Consider the following 18609-nt stretch of genomic DNA (forward strand, 5'->3'; position numbering starts at 1 on the left):
TTATCTCAGATTCTCCAGTATCTGCAGTTCCCACTATCTCTGAAACAGTTAATGTTTCAAGTCCAATTTCTCTTCTTTGGAAGTGTAAGGGACGCCAGTGAATCAGTGGAACAGAAGTTTAAGGCTGGAAAGGAGACCATCGAGCTTATACCATTCAAAAGAGCTATCCATCTTAATAAAACTTTCCAACTCCTGATCTGTAGCCTTGTCAATTGTAATACTCAATTGTATATCCAAGTAATTTTAAAATGCAGTGACAGTTTCTGTCCGGATGACCCTCTAAAGTAGTGAGTTCAGAGCCCTTATTCCTCTTTGGGTGAAAAACTTTCTGCTCAAATCTAATGCTTCTCCCAGTTATTTAAATAACTACCATCTAATTATTGACCTAAATGCAAAGGGAAGTGGGTCCTTCCTGTTCACTTTATCCAGGCCCTGCTATATGACTTCCTTTAAATCTCTTCTTAGCCTCCTGTGTTCCAAATGAAATAACCTCACTTAACCAATCATGCCTTGTAACTAAGCCTCCATTATTATCCTTTTAAATATGCACTGTTATCCCTCTCATGTGGTCTTGTAAAATTGGAGAATTGATTTTTGCTGAATGCCAAAATTCAGTTCTTGTTTAATTTGCTTTTTTGAATGGTTGCTAATGGATCTGTTTATTTCTGAAATTTTATATTTTAATTTCTGAACAGAGTTAGCCTGAGACCCATTGTGCTTGCACATGACTGTCAACACAAGAATTTTTCTATTGTCTAATTTGTCTTTTGGTACAGATGAAGTCTACAAATGTTTGTGTTTATTTACTATTTCTGTTGCCTTTTGGACTATATATTAGTTTCAGTTAAATTAAGTTATTTGTGAAATGGAACTTGTTGCAATGTTACTGTATACTGAGTCAAAGAGCCTGTTTCCATGCTGTGTGACTCTGTGACTCTATGATATCAGATGCAATGGTTGCTATAGACCTAAGATTCATCCAGTTTTGGATCTTGAAAATTTGCATGTTTATATTTTTGTGTTGGCCTACTACCCTGACAATACAATATTAGTTGTAAAGGTTAAATATAAAAGTAGTTTTATGTTGCAGCCTATCCCAGTGGTATGCAGATAACACTTCTACATATATGAATTGCTTTGCAAAAATAGTAGATAGAAAACATTGGGATGAATCTCTTTAGGATAATAATGGCATGTTAATGATGGACAACTTTACTAGTGCTCAAATTAGCCAATGAAATCAAAAGATGAAGAGAGAAGCAGCAAGTTGAAAATCTCTAGAATTTGCTGGTTGTTTATGCTGTTTCATTCCTTCCATTCCTCCCTCCCCCTCCCTCCCTCTACCTCTCCCTCTGTCCCTCCCTCCTTCCATCTCTCCCTCCCTCCGTCCCTCCCTCCCTCCTTCCTTCCTTTTCTGGCCAACCCTTGCGGGCTCGCTCCCTGTCTCGTTCCTGCTCTCTTGCGCGCTTGCTCCCTGGCCCGCGCTCACTCCCTGTCTCGTTCCCACTCTCACGCGTGCTCGTTCCCTGGCCCGCTCTCTTCACCCCCCCGCCCGTGCTCGCTCTCCACTGTGTCTGCGTGTCTTGTGTCATGGTCCCAGATTATGGTGACACTGGCCAGATTGATTAACAAAATGAAATTTGACTTGTTGTTAGTTGCCAATGTGGCAATTAATTACTGAACATATTCGTGTGACTTTGCTGAAGTTCTTTTAACTCAAGAATACAAATTTATTACACAAAAGAGAACAAAAGGATATAAATTTCAGTTCTTACGATCTCTGATATAAATGTCAGGTAGTTTTCAAAAATCTTACGTAAACAGCAACAATAAAGATTCAGCCTTTTTCCTAGTAATGTTCTTTTCAGATACTCTCTCCAAGAGAAATTCATTGTTTTCCCTGATGGACTATTTTCAGTCCTTCTTGGACTACTGAAAAATCTTAGCACTTCTTTCCAGTTAGGGTGGCGTAGATACCTTTTCTGTTCTGACAGTGAAAAGATGTCTACAAACTCTGTTACCCTGGAGATTCTACAAACTGAAAAAAACTTTGATTTTAAATATCCAAATTCCTGCTGGATGATATGTTAGAGACCTCTATCACACTTGCAATTTTCCATTCTATTTATTTGGCTTCTGTCCTGTCTCAATGTTTGAGCTCTGTCTGACATTTTGTTGTCAGAGGATACATGAATCACAAAAGGTTAGTATGGAGTGCAGAAAGTGATTAGGGATCCAAATATGATGTAATTTATTATAAGGGGAATAGAATATGAAAGTAGTGATTTTTTTGGTACAGTGGTCAGGGTGTTGGTGTCTCCATACCCTGGAGTACTGTGCACAGTTTTGATCTCCTTATTTGAGGAAAGCAATGTATTAGCATTCGAAGCAGCTCAGAGAAAGTTCACTCACTTGATTCTCGAATATCCATTGGAGTTTAGAAGAGAGAGGTGATCTTATTGAAACATACAAGATCCTGAGTGCATTTGACAAGGTGGATCAGAAAGAATGTTTCCCCATGGGAGGAACCAGAATTAGGGGATACCGTTATAAATAATGGGTTTAAGATTAGGAGAATTTTTTTCTTTCAGTAGATGGTGAGTCTTCAGAACAATGGAAGCAGGGTAACTTAGATATTTTTAAGGTAGAAGTAGATAGATTCTTGACTAACAGGAGTGTCAAATTGGCTCATGGATAGGATGGAGTGTGAGATTGAGATACCAATCAGATGGGTGAGTAAACTTGAGGAACTGAATGGATTACTCTTCCTCCTAATTTGTATTTTGTATCTGTCTCCTCTCTTTTTCTTTCTCCTTTCTTCTCTCACTCCTCTCTCTTTCTGCCTCTCTCCTCACTGTCTTTCCCCTTCATGTTCTCTTTTGAATGCCTCCCACTGTCTATAAATCACATTCACACAATTTTCTACTTTGTTTTAATTGAACTGTTATTTCTTTATGTAAGTCCTTGCTCTTCCTGTTTGTCTTTTACACTTTTTTTCTCCAGTGAGATGCAAGTAATAGCCTAGTAGGCCACTGGTCACAGAAATTACTGTTTCGCCTTTGATATTAAGCTCCTACTCTGCATCTGAATATGGTTATTCTATTTGGTAGTATAGGCCTCTGTCCCTACACATAAGTGATCTAGAATGTGAGCCAGATGGTGGAGCAAAGGTTAAACATGGTTTGTACCACCATGGAAACATTTTAAATGAACAGCCTAGTGTTTTAATCCAGAGGCAGGGGGAAGCCTCAATCTGTCTGAACATGTTAATATCTTTCCAAAAAAAAAGTTAACTGGAGTTTGCAGAGAATATTTTAGTAGGTGTAGTGTAAGACTAAAGGCCTCACACAGGCTAAGCTGTATCAATCCAGCCTGCAAGACACCTGCAGCTTAAAAATTCTAGAACTTTTTACTTATAAGTTTCTTCTGTCTGAATATTGTGAGACTGGTGGTTTAGAAAGGCTCGACCTTGGCACTGTTGCCTCTTCGGCAGATAAATCGCTCATTAAAACTCCAAGGTCTGTCTAGTACCAGCAACATGAGGTCAATATAAATTAACTGGAATGCAGATTTGAGCTTTAAATGTGCCTTTCAAATTATCTTGTACATTAGGGTAAAGAGTTGATCAATCATATGTTAAATTAAACTTGTAGTGTGACACAATTTCAGCAGATGGTGCTCACTGATCATCTACATGCTCAGTCAGTTGGAATTGGCAGTTCCAGCCTTGCAGCATGCATTGCATTAGCTGTTATTTTCACTATATATTATCTAACATACGTTCTGTTTGTAAGAATATATATATCTTGTAACTAAGCTGTGTTCTCTCCAGTCATACAATGATTTATACTCATTGTTTATTTTTAACTATCATGTATACCAAAAAACAAAATTTAGTTAGTTTTGTTAAAAATGTTTATGTTTCAAGGTAAACCGGAAGATGGCTGAATCATCATCAAAGAATGCTGTTCCTTTGACAGGGACTGAGCATCCTCTGTACAAGTATGTTTTTTTCTCCTTCAATAGATAAATTGTATTAATAAATAAAATGCTTTGGTAACAAACCCATAATCAATGATAAAGATTACTATAGTAGGAAAAGCCGAATTATTTTCTTTGTACTTTAATGGCTGTGACAAATATATTTTGGTTATATTGATCAAATGTGCAATATTGAGGAAGCTCAGGACAATGAGCACTCACATTACAGCATCAATAGCATTCTTTGAAGTTGCAAATTGGTACCTAATTTGTTGAATCTCACACACTTGACACCAATAATTACTATCAGATTTTCACAATTATTACCTGGTTATATATAAAGGGTTTTGGCCAAATTAGGTAGATTGGCTAAGAATAAGTTGAGAACTGTGGAGAAACTGAGAAATGTCAGACTCATAATTGAAACAGCTAAGTGTACAAACAGAAAAAGAATTCAAGGCTGCTGGAATATTGTTCTCCGTTTCAAGCTGGAGTTGGAAGTTAGTTTTGTTATAAAGCTCTGGTTAGTCTCTATTCAGAGTAGAGGTTTTCAACCACTGTTCTGTGATAAGATGAGAAGTGTGCTGTGAGGTTCTCAAAGCAGCGACACTTCACATAGATGTCCAATACTGTGCCTGTATGGAAATTTGGCACCATGCATGCACAGAAAGTGGAAAATCTGCCTGCTTGCACATGTGCAGGCCCAAACATTCAGTCTGTTTGCACACGCAAAGATCAAAGATTGTATCTCCGTGATGAAAAGAAACTGAACATGCACAGTGAAGAAGTAGGAGCAATTGTTGAATGACTGTTGAACTGGCCTGCCTGACTGGACACATTTGCATGGATTTGAGGGCGAATATTTTTGGAATTTTTAAGCCACCATTCAGTTAAAGACCGTTAGGCACTAATCGAAGTCTTAGAATCGATTCTAAGAAGAAATGTATAAATTGTATATTTGTTGTATGCACTGTTGCAAACCTCTCTCGTAAGCCCATAATCATGGTAAATGCAAATAAATGTGACCTTTATGAGCTATGAATCCAGCTGAAAAATGTTGGTCTTCCATGGAATTGTTTATCTCATTGAAGTGTGCCTTGATTCTGAAAAAGTTGGGAACACTAATTTAAACTACTGCATTCATTTCATGAAAGATATATTTGCTTTTGGAAAGAGTGTAATGCAAATTCATCAGCCTGATAGCAAGATTAAAATACAAAGACAGTTTGCACAGATCAGGATGAAAGCTAAATACTGTGATGCTGGAGATAGGAAATGAAAACCAAGTGCTGGAGAACCTCAGCAGATGAGGAAGTCTCTGAAGAGAGAGGAAGAGTTAATATTCTGAATGCCAAATTTGACCAATGGTATGCATTATACTGATGTATGAAGAGAGACTGGATCGATTAGGACTGTATTCACTGGCGTTTAGAAGAATGGTCGGGGAAGATCTGATAGAAACCGATAAAATTCTTACTAGATCGGGAAGACACAGGAGGATGTTTTCGATGATCACTGGGTCCGGAACCAGTGGTCTCAGTTTAAGCATATGGAGTACCCATTTAGGACTGAATGAGGAGAACTTTCTTCACCCAGAATGTGATGAGCTTGTGGAATTCTCTACCACAGAAAGCGGTGTTTTCAGGAAGGTGGTAGATCTAGTGCTTAGGGCTAAAGAGATCAAACGGTATGGGAGAAAGTGGTAACAGGATGCAGAGTAGGGTGATTAACCAAATGGCCTACTCCTGCTCCCATTTTCTATGTTTCTACGTATTGATAACTGTTGAGCAAGTCACGAGGTATACCTGTTCTTTGTTTTGCACTTCTTCGCAGGATAGTTGATCACCTGCTTCTAATTGGTTTCCTTTGTCACTGTTACTTGGAGCTAGTCTATCTCTTAGAAGATGTGTTCCAGAAACCCAACTGCGTGCTGCTTTTGTTGAGGCTCTAATACCGTTGCTCATGCTCAGTGATGTGAATGTATCTTGGAGGGTTTGTCCATTCTTACGATAGTTTGTAATTGCCCTGTAATTGAAATCCTTTTATGTTTTTTTTCCACTTCTGTGTCTTACAAAATACAAGGCAATGACAATAGGATAATTCACATTTTAAGTTGCAGTTGGAGGGTTTGCTGTGCTATAATATTGCCAATGAACCTAGTAAAGAGCTACAAGTTTATTTTGATGCTTTGTATGCAGTCTCCATCAAATGTAGTAAGTTGAGAGGAAACTTGATGTAGTGTCTATGTTTTCCTATGTTCAGAAATCATGGTTACTTTTACCTTAGCAGGTACTCAGCAGATGAAAAATAATTTTTCCTGCTTCAATGTCACTGATCATAATTCATGAACTTTACTCTTCATAGAACACAGAACGTAGAACAGTACAGCACAGTACAGGCCCTTCGGCCCATGATGTTGTGCCAACCAATTATCCTACTAAGCTCAAACTACCCTGCATACCCTACATTCCGCTATCTTTCACACAATCCAGATGGCTGTTGTGCAGGGAGTGCTCTATGATGCTAAATGAAGCAACCATATTTTGCTGGAGCTACACAGATTTGTCTGTGCTGTTACTTTTCAGCTCCTGTGATGCACTTTTTATGAAGAAAGTTAACTCTGCTTTTAATTGCAGTTGCAGATCCACAAGACTGGGAGTTTACAATGATTCAATGAGATTAAACCCAAAAGATTTGGTTGGATTGAGTTATAACTTGTGCAAAGATATTTCAAAACATCAGTTTTGTTGCTTCAAATTTAGGTACAGAGAGTATACTTTGGGACTCCTTTTTAAGTGTTATTCTGGACCTGAAAGTCGATCGGAATGTACCTAAATGAATGAACAATAAAAAAAAATGAATTTACACATCCCTGTATATGCTGCTTTGCCAAGCAACTTACTGTCTATACAGTAAGTTTGGGGTTGCATTTTTGACAGCCAGTTTTAGTATCAGTTTAGTGGATTTTCAGGTACTTTTTTTTGTAAAGACAGGGAGTATCCATTCTGGCATTTCATATTGTGTATTCTGAAAATATAATACAGATTGTCTCTTTGTACTGCGGGTGCGAAGCCATTTTCCAGCATTGCAGGTAACATTTGCTAAAAGGAATGTTTATTTATAGATCTGGACTTTACCAATGGGACAGTGCTTTCAATCTCATTCTATAGATGATGAGAAAAATAATTTGTTTATAATTTAAAAGTAGCAGTGTATTACATTTGGCTATAGTAGAATGAACAAGTGTCCCACTTTTCTCATTGACTTAAATAAACAATGCAAGCATGCTAATTAGCTGAAATCTAGGTCAGCAAAGATCTCCCAGTTAATTAACTATTTGAAAGGTTGCAATTTCAAGAAATTGCCCACCATGTTTATACTTTCAGAGCCATTCCAGCTGTCAGTTTTTAATTTGATATAGTTCTACAAGTAGCATTTTTAAGATGATAAACCTAAAAGATATGATTTATTGTCATGGAAGTTAATGTTTTTCTCTTTCTTAATAAACTATTCCTCATTCCTGTACAATTTGCATTTCAATATCTTTCAGTGATTTCACGTCTTGACAGTCATTTTGTTCCACTTAACTGCAATTTGATTTCTTTCTGGGGCCTTGGTTTTCCTTCTGTTTTTGTTACTTTATAGTCAAGGCAAAAAAAAAAGTGAATTCTTCAAATTTGCACATGCATTGACCTTTTATTTAAAGTTTTTTTTACATTTTCTTCATCTATCTTCCTTTCTGATCTTCGATTAGGATCTTTCTCTGTTTCATAAGTGTTTTCCATTTCTCCTCCACTTACTTTTGCTCTCCTCGCTGCTCCCCCCGCAACCCCACCACCGGACCCATTTCCCAACTCTGCCAACAGCACCACCCGCCAACTCTGCCAACATGCCAGTTAAAATTTATTCTAACTTTCACAAACACCCATCAGTGTCTGATCATGCTCTTATTTTAAAATGGACACAATTAATCTAAGAACGTGGTGTCTAACAGTCCAGTTTTCAACAATGTATTTTGCAGCAACAATTTTTGACATCACTATATATCTAAATTGAGCTCCTGTGATAATTTAATGTGCAAAAGGCACTACTTTATGGCCTATAGAGCAGAAGGCACCATTTCTGTGCATGGTAGCGGATCTCATGCGGGATAGTAACTGTGGTATTGCATTAGGCCTCTATATTCTTAGTTTGTTTATAGAAAATAATGTCAAAAAAGAATCTTGATCCTCATCATTATTACCATGACATTCTTGTGTGTGTGTATGGGTAGCAAGTATTGGGCTGGGATGCCCATAATAGACCACAGGTCCGCTGTCACAGGCTTAGACTTAGTCTCTTGGTGTCTTCGACTAGGTACTCATGCCTTAGAAATTAAACTGCACCTCAGAGGGAAGCATATTTGTGAGAAGAAAATGAACTGTTTCATTTATGTTTTGTATTATTGGAGCACATCTTATTGTTCAAAAAATCCTTTTATTCAGTTATTAGCTGGAAGTAATAAAACATCAATGAATGCAGACCAGATATGTTATAGATGAGTATAAGGGGTGCCAGGATAGTGAAGCCAGATTGGCAGAAATGCAGAGTCTTCAGTGAAGTACCTCTGAATTCCTCTTGGCCTGATACCAACCCCTGAAGGGGTGATTATCTTGCCATGCTGGTATGAGCTTGAAGTAGTAATTCAGCAGGATTTATAGTGCCAGTCTAGTGCTGGATCATTGTAAATGCCAAATTTAAATTGGACACAAACTTGGCAGTATAGACTGGTTATAAAACATTCGACTTCTGTGTTGAGGAATTAGTTCCAAATGCATTATTCTCCCGTGAAACTAATACTTAGTTCCGAAATATTATAAGTTACCACTGCAATAAATGTCATTTGTATCAATCCTTTAGCTTTAGATGTAAAACGGTTTTGGTATTTGTACCTTCACAAAGAAATAAAGCCATTTATTCAAAATGTAGCTCTTATCACCACCTGGTGGCCTGCCTCCCAACCAGATGATCACAGGTTCAGGAAATGTGAAAAATTGGCAGTTTTCTACTTTGCTATAAGCGCACCTTCTGTCAGCTGATCATGTAACAGAATAGATTGTGGTCACGGCCAAGTCTGAGACCTAGACGTCCCTCCTTTCTACTGAAGAAGGCTGTGTAATGGCAAGTGATTTATGTCGGAAAATTAACATTAAACCGCTTTTCTGACATACCAATACTTGTATTACAGAGAGAGGTTGGACTTTGCTTTTCAAGAGATTTGTCAAGAATTTAAACAACTGTCTGCCTTAACAAAGAAACAAACGGAACTTCTGAGTAAATATAACTACAGCAAAGAAGTAATAAGTGAGTACTATGCACATTTTCTTTGCATTGTACTTCAATCGTTTGGGGAATCCAATGGAATCTTTAAAAATGCAAAGATAATTACCTGATTTTTATTCCCCACTTAGTAGAATGTTGTATCTCTCCTTAGAAGTCTCCATTATTTGAACCCTTTTTTTTGTTTCAAATATGGTGAAAATACAACTACAGTCTTTACATAAAAAGGCTGATGGGCGAACACTTAATTACAGAAGAAATATCTGAAGATTTTTTTGAACATTGTTTGCAAAATCAGTACAGAAGGCTGGTCATTAATTTAATCATGCTGTGTAGTTTGTAATTCATATAAGCCTATAGAAATGCTCATTACTCCTGGCAGTAATATCTTAAACTCTTGGACACAAGTTTACAAAAAATTAATAATATTGAAACAAGAGTCTGGTGGGGTTGGGGGAGGATGAACAAATTAAAATCAAAGTTTAATTTTCATGATTTCAAAAGGCTATTTGAAATTTACTAGCCGTTGTAGACTTGAGTTTTTTTTATCAACTAAATACTTGTTCTCCTTTTTCTAACTTGATAATATTAAAAATGTAATGGCTGCCTTTGCACCAATGAAATAATGATTACAGAAACTGATAAAATGGAAGTTTTAATAAGGGAGTGGGACTAATGGAACAAATTAAGCTAACTTTAGCTTAAAGGATATAAATGTTGAGCGACACTAAAATGTAAGGTACATTATTTCACGTTTTTATCCCATAAATCTTGATTGACTCAACATGACGTGTACTGATTTCACAACTTTGGTATATGTAACTTTTTAATAAAGATTAATTTTATCAATTTGTTGTTTATAAACTGGAACGTGGTGTAAACATTCCTTTACTTCTAGTAGCTTCAATAAAGCTATGAAACAAATATAATTTTTGCTTTGTTTTGTGCACTTAGGTGCTCCCAGTAATATTCTGCCCGTGGCTTGTGGGAAATTAGGTAAACTATACCAATGCAACTCTTAAGCAGCCATTGAAAATATAAGCCCACTGTCCTTGCCCCCACCCCAAATTTTCTCTTTCTGTGAAGAAGCACTGAACCACTCTTTGTTATTGTGAAGTGCAGTGCGTTAGGTTACCAGTAATAAAATGTCAATATTTGTAGGCTTTTTCAAATAAAAGGATTGCTTGAAATAACTGCACAGTGAAAATGGTTAAAAGCACAGCAGTTTTCATGTGTATTCTGAGATTTGGGGATGAGGTTGAAATTTCTTGTAATAATTTTATGGTTAAGTTATTAAAGTTTACTCTCCATTCAATCCTAGGAAATTAAATTTTTTTTAAAAATATGATGGGCTCAATTTTGCGCTGAAGGTATTTACTGTTGTCCCCTTCATTTCCTTATGCCTTAAGCCATTCTCACCCATGAAATCTTTGCTGCTGTGATCTTGAGTCTAGGTGGTCTTCATTTCTCATTGCCTAGGAAAAGGCCTTTAATCTCCAGTTACGACCTCCTCATTTAGCAGGAAAGATATCAGATGCTTGATCCTAGACTTTCCAATCATTCTTCCTATCATATAAATTGAAAGCTCTTTATTATAAATAAAGATGTTCAAAGAACTAGAGCTTTTGTTTCCATGACCTAGCAACTCATGCTGCTGTGTTGATCTCAGAAGAGTAGTCACTGATCAACTGCCATTCTTCAGTATAAATTGTTTTCCTTCCAACAATGGATGCTGGTTTTTGAACTCCAGAACAATTTTAAAACTGTGTATTGGTCAAAGTTTAAATGCCCTCATAGGTATTGATTTAAAAACTAATATTTATTCTCTATGCTCCAAAAGAAGTTAACTTTTTAAATTATGTGATTTGTTACTCCCTATACACACCACAAAATATTTCAGATTTTTTAACTTAATTCAAGTACTTAATGTATGACCTTGATGTAACAAAGTATATGTTTTACACTTACGATATATCATATGCCTGTTAATGTGCTATAGAGAAGAAGATATAAGGGGCTGCATAAGTAACTTGAACATTGCCCTACAGGTTCATAGTTGAAGTATAAGACTGTGTTACTTTCTTTAATTTTTTTTGGCTTTCCGAGATAGTTTGAGATCCAATTGTTGTCTTTTTTTTGATTCCTTTAGATATGCCATTCTCAATGCCTATACAGTGTACAGATGAAGGAGAGCAAGAACATGTAGAAGAACATTTTGTTGGCAAGGACGAAAATATATCTAAAACCTCTGCTGTATTACAAGGGTACAGAATGCAACAGGAACGTCTTCAAGTAGTTGAGTCTCTGTCTGAATTAGATGTCAGATTCCCACCTTCTGATAGTGACTATGATTTCCTAAACAGTGCACCAGAAAAAACAATATCAAAAACTCCTTTTGAAGATCCCATACGTAAAGTTGAAGAAGCACTGTTGCAAGGTGATATCCAGGACTTGAAAGATAAGAATAGGGAACAATGCACTTTATTTGAAACATTTCCTGTGGGACCAACTAACAAGACAAAAGCCAACCATTTCGGTGACGAGCAAGGAAAGACTGCAAACATTAATGCTTCTGTAGGTACTACAATTGATAATAGCACATTGAGAAGTCCTTCAAGCCCTTCATTTCTTAAACCATCAAAACCTTTTCCAAGTGCTGAATCTCATCAGATGGTTTCAACAGAACCAACAGTGATCAGAGGACCACAACATGTAAGTCAAAACCGGCACTGTAAATAATGTATTTCAATTGCATTCTTTGTTACTTAATGACATGAGTCCATATTTTGGATCTGAATTTGTGGTCAAAATAATGCTGAGGCTTCAACTCAATTCTCTCTGTATAAACAGTACAGCTTCAAATGAGTGGATATGTGGCTAAATGTCAATATCCAAAAATTGCAATCTGCATTGTTATTCTATGCCAACGTCATATTTTATTAACTGCTCACCCATTGACATACGTTGAATGATCAGGTGCTGTACGTGTGGGATAATACAAAAACTTGATCGAAAACAGTTAAGGTTTGTCATTTCATTTGCAAGTATTCCTAATTATTGAGATAATTATTGCCACTCAGTTTCTGGTGGTTGAAAATTAACTGTTATCAATGTGGAATTACATTCCAACAATTTAATTGCTGGGAATCTTAAAAATGTCAAACTGAAACTTCATTCCTTTTCAGTCTCTCTCATTCCAACCTTTCTTGCCCCCTGTTTCACTCTTTCTATATTTAACTTGACATTGAGGACACTCACTTCTAACTTTACTTTTAGCATTTATTTCTTAATCCTTCAAACTGATGAGTTTAAGAGAAGCAGACTGTTGCTTGACCTGTTCATTCAAGTCCAAGTATATGATTTCCCTCACTGCACCATTATCAGCTTGCAGTTTCAGCAATTTAATACACAAGAAATGTTTTTTAGCTCAAGATGCAGAAACAAGTATTACTAATAACAGACATCATAGATGCCCTGCTACAACATAATGTTTCTATAGGTATCATTATTTTTAACCAGTCTCTGAACAAAGTGCTTTCATTATTATCCTCCTGATTATACACAGTACAACATGAATCAAAATCCAAAATCGCTTTAGACCTCCCTCCTAGACTACTAAGGAAAAATAACTCCACTCTTTTTTAATTTATTCATGGGATGTGGGCATTGCTGGCTGGCCAGCATTTTTTGCCTAGCTCTAGTTGTCCAAAAGAAGGTGGTAGTGAGCTGCTGCCTTGAACTACCGCAGTCCATATGCAGTAAGTTGACCCACAATGCCATTAGGAAGAGAATTCCAGGATTTTGACTCAGTGACAGTGAAGGAACGGCGATATGTTTCCAGCTCATGGTGATGAATGTTTTGAAGGGGACCTTACAGATGGTGGTGTTCCCATGCATCTGCTGCCTTTGTCCTTCTAGATGGAAGTGATCATTCTTTGCCAGCCTTGACTTTATTTGACTCTAATCCCACACCAGTATGAATACTATCAAGTTAACTCCACAGTGACCTAGTAAGATCCTCCACTATATCAAGTCGCTAAAAAGAATTACAGAGCTTGAAGGAATTAACAAACTGCCTTTCAAGACAACTCAAATCTCTTTTCTTTAATACCCTTAATGAAATTTTGAAACACTCCTTGGGTTTCTAATGTAAGTTCTTGTTTGGCATTATTCGGTCAAGAAACTGTTCATAGCACTGTTGATTCAACTCTCTCTAATACTTTTTTTGACCTTCCTTAGCCAACTTTACTGTCACAGCAAAGAGGCATCGATTATATCAAAACTAAGCGTCTAATGAACCAAAATATGCACCTTCTCCAAGCTGCAGAATCAACCCATATGACTTAATAGTATATTATTTTAAATGCTTCATGAATGCCCACAATCTCCTGCCTGTGCAGGACACATCCTTTACAATGGGGAACTGGGTGTACAGTGGTTTGAACTTTGATGTCAGGAACTTGTGTCTAAATCCAGTCAAGACTCTTGGGAGGGAGACCTTCTCAGTATTTTGAGAAGTTTGTGCAATCTAATTTGGTGGTTTTAACTCGACCCAATTTGGCATAATTGTCAGTGCTATTCCGGTTAACTTATGACTGATGCAAAAAATGAGGGCAAGGACAGTCCACAGTAGAAGATGCTGCACTTCTTGCATTTAACTAATGCAGATGTTGTGGTCGCATACAGAAGACTATTTTGCATGTTGTCTCCAGACTCTGAAATAAGGTTGTTTCCTTCTGCCTCTGTCCATATATGGATCTCTATGAAAAAATAGGTTTATTTGGCAAGCAAATTAATTATTTGCACTCATCAAGCAATTTAGATATTAATTGTTTACAGCATTTGCATGAGAAGAATATTATCAGCCTCCCAAATGTTTGATGGCCAATTAGGTTTTTAATACCCGAAAGCAATTTAAATCATAACTTGTTTACTGTTCACACATCTGTCTGTTTTTGATCATTACATAATCTGAATGATTTAAAACAAAACTTCATTGTCCAATCAAATGGATCTATTTTATCAATCTGTACTGGCAGTGTATTTCAAATTAAGATTACCCAACCAGCAAATAGTGAGTTTTTGCAATCCAAAGAAATAATTAAATTTTCTTTTGTCGAAACTGTAAATATGTCTGATTAGTTCTTTCTATAGACCACTGTAGGCGATAGAGCAAACCAAACTCTTTCTCAGGTACAGCTAGTTAAAATCAGATAACTTCTAATGAAATGTATCTTTGGAAACGAACTCAAGCAGATAGTATGTTCTTATTACTAAATCCTAAACAGTTGAAGCTGAGGTTTGCGAAGAAAATTAGACTGCATTTTGCACTGCAGTCATCTTCTGGGAAAAAGAAAGCACTGGTAAAGTTCCAGATCATACCACATGCTCTTAAGTATCTTGTCCATTGCTTTCATTTGCAAAACAGCCAATGGAGCAACACATGGGCACGTAGACCATGTTTATATCTTACAATATAACCCAGACTTTTGTTCTTCCCTGCTTCTGATTAACTGTTCAGCTTTTGGTAGGTACCTCTCATGTACAGTGGATGTTCAATGAAGTAAACTGAGTTAACCATTTCTTAGGTTCCTCGTTTGCAGTGTAAAATGCATTCTTCACTCATCATGAATGGACATGGTATTTATTTCTGAGTTTTTGTATATGTTTACAGGTTTAAATAAGTTGCTTCTGTAGAGGTTCTGAAACACTAATGACTGTGGGAGCCAAGCAATCTAATACAGACTATTTTTTGTATCTTAAATTTTTGTGTGGAAATGAACTCTTATTAATATACAGTAATTCCTCTGTATCCACAAGGGTCCTATTCCTGAGTACCCCCACCAATGATGAAATTCGCGAATGTTGTGCTCATTTAAAAACAAGTTTAAAAATTGGCTAAAAATAGCAGATACGTTGAATTTTGTTGATACGTATTTTTTGCCATTGACAGGTGGAATTCACAACTTGTGATTTTGTGGATACTGAGGATTTACTATAATTGTTTTTTTTAATACATGCCAGCACTATACCCTATCCTCAATAAAAGCATAAGAAAGTAGAAATGAAGAACTTCCCATTTGGTTCATTCTCATTTATTTCCTGTCAGGACTCATTCAGATCATTTTCCTTCTCCAAGTCCATGCTACTGATTTCAATGCAAAAGTCATGAATAACTTCTCATTTTGCAATAGTTTAACCCTGTCACTATATGCTGCACTAAATACATCTATTTATAAATTGGAGTTTTGAGTATGGGGATGTATTTATTTAACTTTATCTTTATTCTTTCCGCCTACAGATATTGAGTTGTAGCAATTTTCAACAACTAAAAACATATTCTCTATTTTGTTTTGCTGTGAAAATCAGCTGATATTCCATAGTTTCTGCTCATAACACCTAACCCTGTATCTAAAAGCACCTTTATTCTTCACTGTCTTTCTATTATTTTCTATTTATGCTAATTGTAACAGCTGTATTTTGTACAGTGTAACTCTCAGCTCTTGGATTTGTCACTTGTCTAACAGTTAGCGTTCTCTGGCATCTTAAGTGGCTTTGCAACTATGGTTCTATAATTGTTTTCAATATTTCATTTGATTTTTGACATACATTAAGATTGTATTCTTTAATCTATTATGCAATCCAATTTGCTATTTTGTTTTCCCCATTACTTTACATATCTCGTTGTAGAATATATTTGACCTTGGATCACTGCCATTTTGCTCTTGTTGGCAAGATAGAAAATGATTTTAGAAAAGGGTTTAAAATTTATGCCTGGTAACATCAGGCATGTAAAAATCAAGAAGTAGTGCATAATATGTAAGGAAAAGAAAAACATTAGTTCTTAAAATGGAAGAATATGAAATTTTATAAATATGTTCTGTGATGCTTTCATGTTTGCACTTGCCTATCTTACCCACTTAGCTATTCATTATGTTTGCCTCCTGACCCTCTCTACAAAATAACTGGAGCTGTTCTTCATAGCTCTTTCCAGCCCAATGTTTCACTTCCCGAACCCCTAATCATCCCATCAGTGTAACTTTCCTCCTCCCTTCTCTCATGTTTACTGTCAAGCAGTGATAGTCAATCACACTTTACCCTTTGTCCTTACGACTTGCCATGTGCTAACCCATCCTAAATTGCACTCCTTTTCCATGCTATGGCTGCAGTGAGGAGAACCTTCCATCAGTTCCAATTGTATGTTGTTTAAGCCGTTGCTACATATGAATTTAAAATAGTTAAGGATAGAAGGGTTTAATATATCACTTCTTTTCAGCTTTTTGCTTGAAGGTAGTTTCAACTCTCAGTATTGTGTTCTCCATCACTGCAAAGGCACAGAGTTGGGTCTTGAATCTTCCCCAGCCAGAACAGGAATCAAACCCTCTGCTGTTGGCTCCAATCATATCTACACTTTGCATCCAACTGAGCCAACTGGCCCCAAAGGTGTCAGAGTTTACATATATGTTGTTGTCCAGAGCTATGAATAGTGTTAGATGCTCTAATTTACCTTCTATCACATGGCTGTACAGGAATTTCTCCTACTCTTATTGCCTGCCATTGGCAGATATTGGAAGGGATACAGATTGATCAACCTGTTTTGGCTGCATTATGAATGGATTTTTCTTTGCCATCAAGTCTTGGATTGGGACTTGAACCCTGAGCCTCTAGCTCAGACACTATCCAATGTAGCACAAGGCCTCATCTTAGTTTACTGTAAGTGGAATTTGCCAAAGTATCATTTGGCATTGAATGGATTAAGCCTCTGTCCCTTAAAGTGGTCCACACTAATAATAATTGCAGTGCAGCTACTTCATTACGGAGCTTCTACTGGTAGGCAAGGGTTTGAGAGTTGATGAAGGCTTTAGAAACCTCTTTCTCCTCCTTATCCTACTAGTCTATCAGGTCTACCTAAAGCACAATGACTGTCTTCTCACCAACTCTTTCCTGCAACTGCTTTCCACGCCTGCTGCTCTCATTTTAGCACTTATGCCTTTGCATACGTTTCTCACTGCAACCAACTTCTGAAAAAATATTGGTCGTGTTCTTGATCTAGTTCCTGAAACCAGATTCAAGTGCTTTGAGATTTTTTTTTTATCCTTGGATGTTCAAAGAACAACTCCCCCAATTTACCCAAATCTTGTCATGCTATCCTTGTACTTCCATATCCCAAGAACACTCTTGCACTACATTCGTACTATATCACTCTTTGTCTTCCATCATGCTAAAAGCTCAGACCTCAAGCCACTACCACAATGCCAGGACTCAAAGACCCTTCCCCCGACAATCTTGAATGGCAATATCCATCACCTGAAGCCATTATTTACATAGATTTTATCCAGCTTGCTATTACTGCTGACTCAAACCAACTCATCTTTCCTCAATACTTGTTTCCTTCTATATTCCTGGAACATGAAGGACCGTCCCTATTATCCCTGAAAATCCTGAAATTTGTAAGAAGGAAAGTTCAGGTTAATTATATTTAAAATGGAGAAATAAATGAAAATCTGACTAATATCTTTCATGAAAAATATGAATATTTACTGTTTCCCTGCAACTCCAAGTGGAGGTGTAGCCTGCAGCTCCTTTATGCCCCATATTATACCACCGTCCAAACCAAAAGGCAGGTGAAGAGAAATAGAAAACAGACTAGAAATCAAACATTCCAATGTCCTAGTGATTCTTTTTTTTTTCCTTTGCTAAACATTTTGTATTTTCGTACTTCAAATTCCTGTTCAGATTTCACTGCCACACTTGTAGAGAGAAGAAACTTACTTGGCATCTCATGAACTCCAGAACCTCTGACTGAATAGAACAAAATAAATAACTGCAGTTGGCACCTTAAACTTGAGCTATTAATTTCTGAATTTACAAAGTTGATTTTTATTTCCTTGCATCCCTGTTTCTCAGTATTAATTGGGCATATCATGAAGGAAATTGCAGCCAAAAGATGTTGCCAACTTATTGCTGAAGGTCGTTTCAATTTTCAGGTGGGCCTCCATTTTGGTTTCAGGTGGGAGTCTTAGCTGCCAATGAGTGACTAACTGCAGTGCTCCACTGCACTGTTAAGACCCTGACAAATTTTGTCAGTCAACACATTGGAATTTAGAAGAATGAGAGATGATCTCATTGAAGCCTATAGGATTCCTAAGGGGCTTGACAGGGTAAATGCTGAGAGGATGTTTCCCCTGTTGGGATAGTCTAGGACCAGAAAGCATAGTCTGAGAATAAATTTAAGACTGAGATGAGGAGGAATTTCTTCTCCAAGACTTGTGAATCTTTGGAGTTCCTTGCTGCAGAGGACTGTGAAGG

The 18609-nt window shown here is 36.9% G+C and overlaps 1 protein-coding gene across 3 annotated transcripts in view; it reads left to right on the forward strand.

Annotated features, from left to right (window-relative positions):
* The window catches only part of LOC109923490 (TRAF family member-associated NF-kappa-B activator), a 78071-nt gene that overhangs the window by 46426 nt on the left and 13036 nt on the right, over nucleotides 1-18609 (forward strand). For all 3 annotated transcript variants that reach the window (XM_048599547.1, XM_048599546.1, XM_048599548.1), the window contains 3 exons: nucleotides 3929-4002; nucleotides 9209-9324; nucleotides 11450-12012. In XM_048599547.1, the coding sequence (XP_048455504.1) occupies nucleotides 3929-4002; nucleotides 9209-9324; nucleotides 11450-12012 (753 nt within the window). The remainder of the gene's footprint in view (nucleotides 1-3928; nucleotides 4003-9208; nucleotides 9325-11449; nucleotides 12013-18609) is intronic.

This window comes from Rhincodon typus, chromosome 7, assembly GCF_021869965.1.
Source record: "Rhincodon typus isolate 14 chromosome 7, sRhiTyp1.1, whole genome shotgun sequence".
In the NCBI taxonomy this organism is placed as follows: Eukaryota; Metazoa; Chordata; class Chondrichthyes; order Orectolobiformes; family Rhincodontidae; genus Rhincodon; species Rhincodon typus.